The sequence below is a fragment of the Diceros bicornis genome, chromosome 22, assembly GCF_020826845.1.
Source record: "Diceros bicornis minor isolate mBicDic1 chromosome 22, mDicBic1.mat.cur, whole genome shotgun sequence".
NCBI classification, from domain to species: Eukaryota; Metazoa; Chordata; class Mammalia; order Perissodactyla; family Rhinocerotidae; genus Diceros; species Diceros bicornis.
In genome coordinates this window covers 48,756,547-48,765,203 of record NC_080761.1, presented here as the reverse complement: position 1 = coordinate 48,765,203, position 8,657 = coordinate 48,756,547, and the positions used below count along the sequence as shown (strand labels likewise).

The window sequence follows — 8,657 nt, the reverse complement described above, 5'->3', positions numbered from 1 at the left end:
TGGCTGGAGTTTTTATCTGGCATTTTTTTTCCCTCATGTTTGAGTTTTATATTCACCGTCTTCAATATCTTTGCATTGCCCAAGTGACACAGAATTAAATGGAATCATTTAATCCAGCGTTGATATTATTAGACAATGACTATTTAAATGTTTCTTGCAATATCAGAAATGACGATATTGCAAAAGATGCGTGTGTTTTTAGAGGTTCTCATTTAGTAGTCCAAGAAACCACTTTGGGGGAAGGGATGTTTTCTCCATATATCCTAATTTCTACTTAATATATTCCCATATCTCTTTAAAGTGTGTAGTAAGAATTGTAAAGTGCAATTGTTATTTGCACTCCTCAACAGTATGCATTAAGATGCTACCATACCGGGAGTAAAGAGATGTGGAAGACTCATTCTTTTCCTCAGGAAGCTTATATTTAATGACTCCTACTATGAACTAAGACTACTTCCTGTGTTTAGTTCACACCTCATAAGCACCCTGCAAAGTAGATATTGGTCTCCCCAGTTTACAGAGGAGAATACTGAGGCTTAAAGGTCATAGACCAAGATCACACAAGCAGAAGACGGCAGGCTGCGGGCTGGGCTTCAAAGTTCGTGCTCATTCGGTTACTCCTAGCTTAGTCTAGTAAATCTGCCGGAATCTCAGTATTTTCCAATGATTAATGCTCTTCTCTGTCAGGCCGTCCGTGGCATTTTTCAACAGGTCAGAAAATCTTGGAGAAGGTAAGCGATTTCCCCCTCTCAGGTGCCTTAGATGTGGCTGTCGCGGACCCAGAACGCATCCTTTCTGATCGGGTATCCCCTCGCCGCCCTGGCCGGAGGGTCAGTGTCTTCTCCGCCAGGCTGGGAGCCCCGGCAGACTGCCCATTCCTGGCTTTTTTCCGGAGGGGAGACGACCGAAGGCGACCTGCCTTCTCTCCGTCATGGAGCTGCCATTCCGCGGGCGGCCGCCAGGGGGTCCCCGCTCGGCGCCCTGCTCGGTAGCCGCGCGCTGGGCGCCGGTGGGGGCTACTTTGGAGCGGCGGCGGCTGAAGCCGGAGCCCCGCGATCGCTCGCCCGCCCGCCGGCCCGCTCGCTGAGACCGCGCGCGCTGGCCCCGGCGCCCGTGGCGCGGATCCGCCGGCGTCGCCCCTCCGGGCCCGAGCTCACCTTCCTCCTCTCGCTCCGGCCGCAGCTGACCGGGCGCCGGGAGCGGCCAGGGCCCCGCGTTGAAGTTAAAACCCCACGGTGAGTGAGACCCCGCTCCGAGCCAGGGGAGGTGGCGCAGCCCGGCAGCTGCTCGCGCCCGGCGCGCCAGGGCGGGCAGAGGTGCGGGGCGCACCTGGGGGCGGGGGCAGCCGGGGGGCGGGAGATGGCTGACCCCGCTTCCCCGCCCCCCAGGCGCGGGCTTCCGGGGCTGGAATCCGCTCAGACCCCTGCCCGCGGCTGGGCTTCTGGCCGCCTCCGCGCGCGCCCTTCCCGGGCAGAGACGGAGTCCAGTCTCCACCCTGGCTCCGGGGCCTTGATTTTACAAGACATATCAATAAAATCCATCTTCCTTCGGGGTGCAGGTCTGTCCCCGAACCCATCCCGAATCGCAGATGATCGTAGGGTGCGTGTTGGGCTGGGGTGGGGAGGGGAGGTGGCGGGCAGACAAACTTTTACAGAAGTGCGCCAGGGCCGGGAGCAAGGTTTAGGGCGTCTCGATCTTGAAGGAGGAGGCTCGGCTGGGGCTGCGAAGGGGACTCCGCTCCGCCGACCGGGTCGCCCCCGGGACTCTTGGTGCTTCCTGGAGGGAGGGATGTGTAGAGGACGTACAAATCTTGCTGAACCCTTGGGCCAGCAACTGTCAAACATCTGGAATCCCAGCCCCTCCCTCCCCCTGCACCGAGGAAGAAGGGGAAAACCCTTCAACTTTCCTTGATCGCTCCCCCCTGCCTTTGGACCTCTCTAGGAAGGGCAAAAGGCCGACCCCCGGCGCCTGGCAAGTAAGTACCAGAGACCCCCAAACTCCTCAGGACCCCCCGTCGCCCACCTTCCTGACCCCCTTCCCAGCCGTCCTCCCCGCAGGGACCACGCGACGGAGCCAATGGAGATCGTGGCGAATGGCCTTTTGTTTCTCCGCGTCTCCCCCTTTTGTTCGCCTTTCCAACATCTGGCGGGGCCTGGGGAGAGAAGGGAGCCCCTCTCTGCCTCCGCCCCCGCCCCCCACGCCTGCCACCCGGCCCGCTCCCGCCGGGATCCCGGCTGGGGAAGGAGCGGAGCCCGACCCCGGCGAGGCCGCCCCGCCCGGCCTTGCGGTTAGAGGGCGGAGGGAAAGTCGTTCCTTCCCCGCCCCTCGGCTGCCCGGGGCCCAGGGCGCACTGCTCAGATCTTATCCCAGACGCCCCGCAAAGGGTGCCACTTTCCAGAGTGGAAGCCACGGTGTCCTTTGGTGGGTTCAGAGGATTTCATTCTCCGGCTAAAAGCATGTGGCTGGGCGCTGCGAGGGCAGTGGGACCGGATCTGGGCGCTTCTGAGAGGCAGAAAGCCGAGGATGTGAGTTTCCAAGGGCTGGAGGGCAGGCGAGTCGCCTTAACGAGAATGGAGCCGGAAATAACCTAGGAAGCCTCAAGACTTTGCCGGGAACTAGTGGTGGGTGGCTCCCTCCAGAATGAACGTGGACTTCTGACTTGACGCAGGGCTCCAAGTTTAAATCACAGGTCCCCTCTCAGCATTTTGAAAAAGCAGACCCGGAGGACACAGCGCGGGCACCGCTTCCAAGTCCCTGCCACCCAGTGGCTTGGGACTGGCCCCGAGTTGTCCTATGGGTGCGCCTGTTAGATTATAGGTGGCCCTATTTCCCTCCCTTCCCTCACAAGTCAGATGCTTACACATCGTGCTTATTCTTCGTGAGTGCGGATTATTTATTAAAGAACTAGGGCAAGAGCAAAGTAGCCACTCTGAGAAGGCAAGGTCTTCAGATGGTGCCCGGAGAGTCGCTTTACCCGTGACAGGAGGTCGAATCTGTGGACCTCTTGGAACCTATCCCTGCTCATAGCCTTCCTATACCGGTGTTGCCAGCTTTTTCTTTGGGAAAAATCAGTCCCTCTTCCAAGGAGACTCAGTACACTCTTTTTACCCTCCACCTTTCCATCGCTCCCCCAAGCCAGGGGAGAGAGGAAGCTTCTGTCTGAACACTTGTGTCCTATGTACCCACTCAAGCATTTTAAGTGGAAACTGTGCACTTGGCTGTGCACTGTTCTAGGAGTTTTCCCTTTACCCGACTTATTAGAACTTTTGAGCTTCCGCTTAATAAAGAACAGCAAAGGAGATTGCTAAGTCAGGAATGTGGACACGGAGCACTTTTTCCAGCAGTTTCTGGATATGACCAGTGGGACCAACAAAAAAGAAAAAGCAAAATCTTTGAAGCACTGAAAGGCACTTTACAAACATTTCATTAGGAAAATGATCCCCAAGGAAGGAGTCCTTTGAAATTTAGCAACAGCAGCAGCAGGAGAGAATCAACAAGAAGGACCTGGATTGCTCTAGAAGCACCCACAGGCACCATTAACAAAGTGAAAGGGCAGTGCTTGTCCCAGTCCACCCCAGTAAGGAAAACAGGGTACTTGTAGTGGAAGACAAACTTGTACAGTTTCTTTATTTTTAGAATTAAAAAAAAAATCCCTTTCCCCCCAAAAAATCATTGTATAAAAAAATAGAAAATAGAGAGAGGTGAAAATGAAAACAAAAGGAAGGGGGATATTATAAACAAGACTCCAGTGAACAATCTCATCCAGTTATTTCCTTGGAAGAAATTTCTGGAGATAGGATAGTGAGGTCAAAGGAGTTGATGCACTTTTTAGGATATTTCAGATTGTCTCATTGTCCTCTAGGAAGCTTGTGCCAGTTATCCTCTCCCCAACAGTACACAAGAGGATTTTTTTTCCTATACCCAACACCCCACTTGCTCTCTATATTATCATTCTTTTTTATCTCTGCCATAGTGATGGGAGGGGAGTATCTTGTCTTATTTTGCATTTCTTTAACATTTTTCATATGGTGTCTTAGTATTTCCTCCTTTGGGATGATGCCAGTTTGTGTCTTTACCTATTTTTCAGTGGGACTGTTCTCCTTTTTCTAACCAGGTGCTCATAATAAAAGCATACTGTTCTGACTTCTGCCCCTGCCAGTACAGTAGGTCTTATTGACTTGATGAGCCAATTCTCTTCCCTCTTGCATAGCAAACGTTCTGCAAGACCACAACCGTTATTTACCAAAGTAACTGACATGATCCCAGCAGAGTGATTAGGGAGACCACGCAAAGGCATTATTAGAGAAATGCATGGCAGATATCAAGGGTATACTTTCTGCTTAGTAGCTTGTGTGCCCTAACTCCTTTACAGCTTGTAATGCTTTTTTTTTTCATTTAGACCAACTCTGTTGATGAGTTGTTTTGACTAAATGGATTATACTAACCCGTTTTATTGTCTGATCCTTCCACTGATAACCAGTATATCATGATCCACAACTTGTTCTTTTAAACTTTTCTTATACCTTTTGGACTGAATTTGGCTTCAGTTTCATTGTAAGACTTTCTCTGTTTGTCTATGGCATTGGAGCCTGCACTTGAATGAATCTTGAATCCAAATACTTTAGCCACATGCAGTTATAACAATAGCAGGAGGGGTCTCCCAAGGGCTGAACAAGGTACACTTCACCCTCTTTTGCGCGTTTGTGTAGCCACAATCTCTATGTTAATTCTTGCGTGAAGGTAGATGATTCTGAAATGGGGTAGAGGAGAAAGCGGAAGAGAAAATTCATTTCAGCTAGATGATGAATTAATACAGATGAAGGACAACACAAGAAAATTTAAGTAAATCATCTAGGTAGAAAATAACTTTACAAAAGAAAAAATATATTAAAGTGTCATGTATTATTAGGATGACTAATTTACTTCGACAGAAAGTGGTCTTCTAATTGGGAAAATCCAATGTGAAATTCTTCCATAGTATGACTGTAGGCACTTTTTTTCAGGCACACGAAAAACCATGAAAGGCAGATACTACACTCTTCTGCAGCATTTTCCATGCCTTTAGATGTAGAAATCAAATAATATGCATTAGAAATGAACAGTGCTCTCTGCATTGGAATCATAGGCTCTCAAAGGTTGAACTAGAGCTTAATGATCATCTAACTCAACCATCCAATGTCGCTGTGGGTCTTCACTGTCTTAAAATGATAAAATACCATCCTACAAACTTTGTATCATTTCAAACAAACCAAGCTGAGAAGCAAATAGGCCAGAAATTTCAATTTTTTTTTTTTTTTTTGGAGGGCAGGGGGAGAAAGGGAGAGTTTTAACCCTATGGGAGCTTGTATGAGCTCTTTTAACTGCTGAACTTTCATAGAAAAACAACCTTGGCCTCAAGAGGGTTAAGTCATTTAAGTGTTACATTTTGCAGCATTTTCTGATCTATATACTCTATCCATTGGCTTGGCAAAGTTCAAAGGTGATAAAGCAAAGCAAGTAGAAAACAGCAAAAGGAAAGAGGAACCAAGAGTATAAGATGGAGAGGGAATCTTATTTCTTTAAAACTGCCTTTAGGACTTTCTAACAAGACTCTTAGTCACCCAGGGGATGGGTGGCCTCCCCTCTCTTAGGGAGATGCACATGGCTGATGCTTCAAGGCCAAACTTTAGAGACAGTAAACATTACATGAACCAGCACCTGTAAAACCAAGGGCAGGCTTAAAGGATAGCACAGTAATTCTTGAAAATGAAGGAGAAGGAGATTTAGGCGAGAAATGGAATTTTAATTCTAAAAATATACCTTATTTCCTCCTGAGTAGTACTATGGATTTCAGAAAGAGGTAGAAACATCTTCTGATTTCTACTCGGACAATCTCCCAGGCACAGTGACTGTATTTCTTCTCTTTCAGGAAATTGTATATCCTGTTGAAATATCTCCTCAGTTCTAGGTGGCTCAGCCGGGGGACCATAGTTCCTGAGTGTTTCGTACCATCCTCTTCTGTCTCTTTCATGTCTTCATCTTCCTTCTCCTCTTCCTCCAAGCATTGTTCCAGGTACTGCAATTGCTTGTCAAGTCCAATTTGGATTTGTTTTAGGTGTTTCTCTTCCCAAGTGGATTTGAAGGTATATTGACTGAAGATGTTGAAGGCCTGTATGGATATTTCATAGAAGGCCTTCTTGATGTCCCTTTTCACAGGCTGGATGTGTGATAGGATCTCATGGGGCAACTCAAAAGCTTTGTTTTCTCTTAAACACTCTATAGGAAATGAATTGCTCATACCGCTCAGAAGTCTCATATTTTGCCAGGTGACTCTACTCAGGTGAATATTCAGCACGTTACAGTCCAGAGAGAGGATGCCAGTGATGAACAGACCCACAAGGTACGCAGGCTGCAAACACTTTCGAGTCACATCAGCCTTGGTGCTCATTTTTTCTTCCGAGCTAAAAAATCCACAAGACTCAGAGTTGGCAGTGATGTTTTAGGTCTTCACTGTTCCGTCGTGTGCCTTTTATACACCTGAATTTCTTCAGTGGGGAGGAGTTTTCTCATTCGTCATTTTATGGTTCTCAAGGTTTCGGCCCCTTTCCTTTGTCTCTGAGGCTTTTTTTTTTTTTGACTTGGGGTGACTACGCTGACTTTGGAAGTGCTATCTTTTTTTTTTTTTTTTTTGAGAAATGTGAGCAAAGCATTACCGTTGCATTACCTTAGATGCCTGGATGATCCACCCCAGTACTATAGAATCATCATAATGAGACCGATGCAGAGTATTTCAGGAGGAACTGAAAACTCTGACTCTATACACTCACTCACTCGTTCACTCAACTCTATAACATAAGAGAGAGCGATCCTCTAAGACTGCTTTGTAACTGGTTCTCTAGCCAAACATCTCCTCTCATTGAATTAATCATAGACATTGACCAAATGACTATGATTATTTGATTATAAGGCCACCAGAATATAATACAGCTTAGGTTTTTCCAATTTTGTTAAATTAAGCTTCTATATTTGGACATTTTCTCTTTTTATTTGATTTTTCTGCATCTCAAAAAAGATGGAACACGGAGTTGGTCAATTGAGCATGGCACTTATCAAATAGAAGACTGAGCCAGCTTGGTTTTCTGTGGCCATTAGAAATGTTGAAACTTTCCATCCTTTCCTTTAGTTAAAACCGAACAAGTGCTTCCCATCCCCACCTAGCATTTCCGATGCCTCCGATATCTTTCTTAGAAGTCCTCCGGGAGGTTGGATATTGGGGAATATTTTTCTGCTTCATTACCTTCCTTCTTGTAGTATCATGCATTTTCTTTACTTTTAGATATAGTTTAGACAGAATTTAAAAACTTTTGCTTGGCTATCTTTCCTTTTTGAATGAATGTTCTCGACGCTGTAAAGGTTTTTGTTTGTTCCTGTTTGTCTTTCACTGAGGAGGTAGGTATATGAGTAGGTGATCACCCATTTTAGCCAAGTTAATTCACACCTGGACCAACATTACTGTGGTAGTGATGGCCATCCACCATTTATGGTTTTCACTTTGTTTGACCAAATAACCTTCTGCAAATGGTCGATGCAAATGGATTCCTTTCTCCAGGAAAGTGAAATGTGATGTCATTTAACAAGGTTAGCTTATTTTATCATCTTAAGAAAATACATTAATTTTCAATAAAGTCATTTTAGAATGGTAAGCAACCACAGTTCCACAGATATGGCAGAACTTTGATTGGAAATTTGACATTAAAAGTTCTCCAAATCAGTTGGCTGTACCAAAGGCTAATTGTGGACAAATGAAATTTCTTCAAGTCCTGGTTTTTTGGACTGGTTGCCTATGAAAAGAAAACTTATATTACTCTATATGCCCTCTCTATATAAATTCTGATTTCACAGAGAGATTTTGTGGGGTGACTAACTTGGAAAAATAATTAGGAAAATGGACCCTTTTATGTAGGATTATAAGTTGACACAACCTTCCTAGAGAGCAAAATGGCAATATGTATTAATAGCCTTAAATATGTACATAATCTTTGCCTCAGCAATTCTCCCTCTAGGAATTTTTCCTCAAGAAATAATGAGAGATGTCTTTAAAGACTTAGCTGTCAGGAAGTTTATCACAGCAAAAAACTGAAAACAATTTAAATGTTCAGCAATAGATACTTGGTTAAGTAAGCCATCAGTAGAAAACTCTGTGCAAACATTAAAAATTATGTTGTCAGAATATATTTGGTCACTTGGATAGATACACTTTGTAGCTTAAAAACAAGCTTACATGGTAGTATATAGAGTCTGATACCATATTGTTAAATATAGACATATGCATATATGGACAGAAAAAATCTAGAAGCATATCTCTGACCGCAAATATAAGGGGTGAATTTTATTTTTGTATTTTTATTTACCTAGATTTTTAAAGTTTTTCCTAGTCAGCAAGTATTCCCTATTTAATAAGGCAAACTATTTTTAAAACAAGATACATTAAAAAAGAAAAATTATTATACATCTACAATGGGATCAATACTACTTTATTTACTTAAACATTTCTGTTCGATGGTACTTCAAAAGGAAATGTGAATTTTCCCTAAGACTCAGTTCCAATTGAGTTGCTATGAATAATATAGAGTATATGTGAGTTTGATGCACTATTCTTGCAACTTTTTGTTAAAAAA

General features: G+C 45.2%; 2 protein-coding genes across 3 annotated transcripts in view; one reads left to right on the top strand and one right to left on the bottom strand.

Annotated features, from left to right (window-relative positions):
- Window positions 1–1,082: 1,082 nt before the first annotated feature.
- The window catches only part of MOB3B (MOB kinase activator 3B), a 182,008-nt gene continuing 174,433 nt past the window's right edge, over window positions 1,083–8,657 (top strand). For both annotated transcript variants that reach the window (XM_058565928.1, XM_058565929.1), the window contains exon 1: window positions 1,083–1,235. The gene's annotated coding sequence lies outside the window, so the exon portion shown is untranslated. The remainder of the gene's footprint in view (window positions 1,236–8,657) is intronic.
- IFNK (interferon kappa) lies at window positions 5,801–6,427 on the bottom strand. Its single transcript, XM_058565932.1, has one exon. It carries the CDS (start codon window positions 6,425–6,427, stop codon window positions 5,801–5,803), a length of 627 nt encoding a protein of 208 aa, XP_058421915.1.

Bases quoted from the DNA above. Each gene is read 5' to 3' on its own strand.
- IFNK (XM_058565932.1), bottom strand. From the start codon at position 6,427: ATGAGCACCAAGGCTGATGTGACTCGAAAGTGTTTGCAGCCTGCGTAC.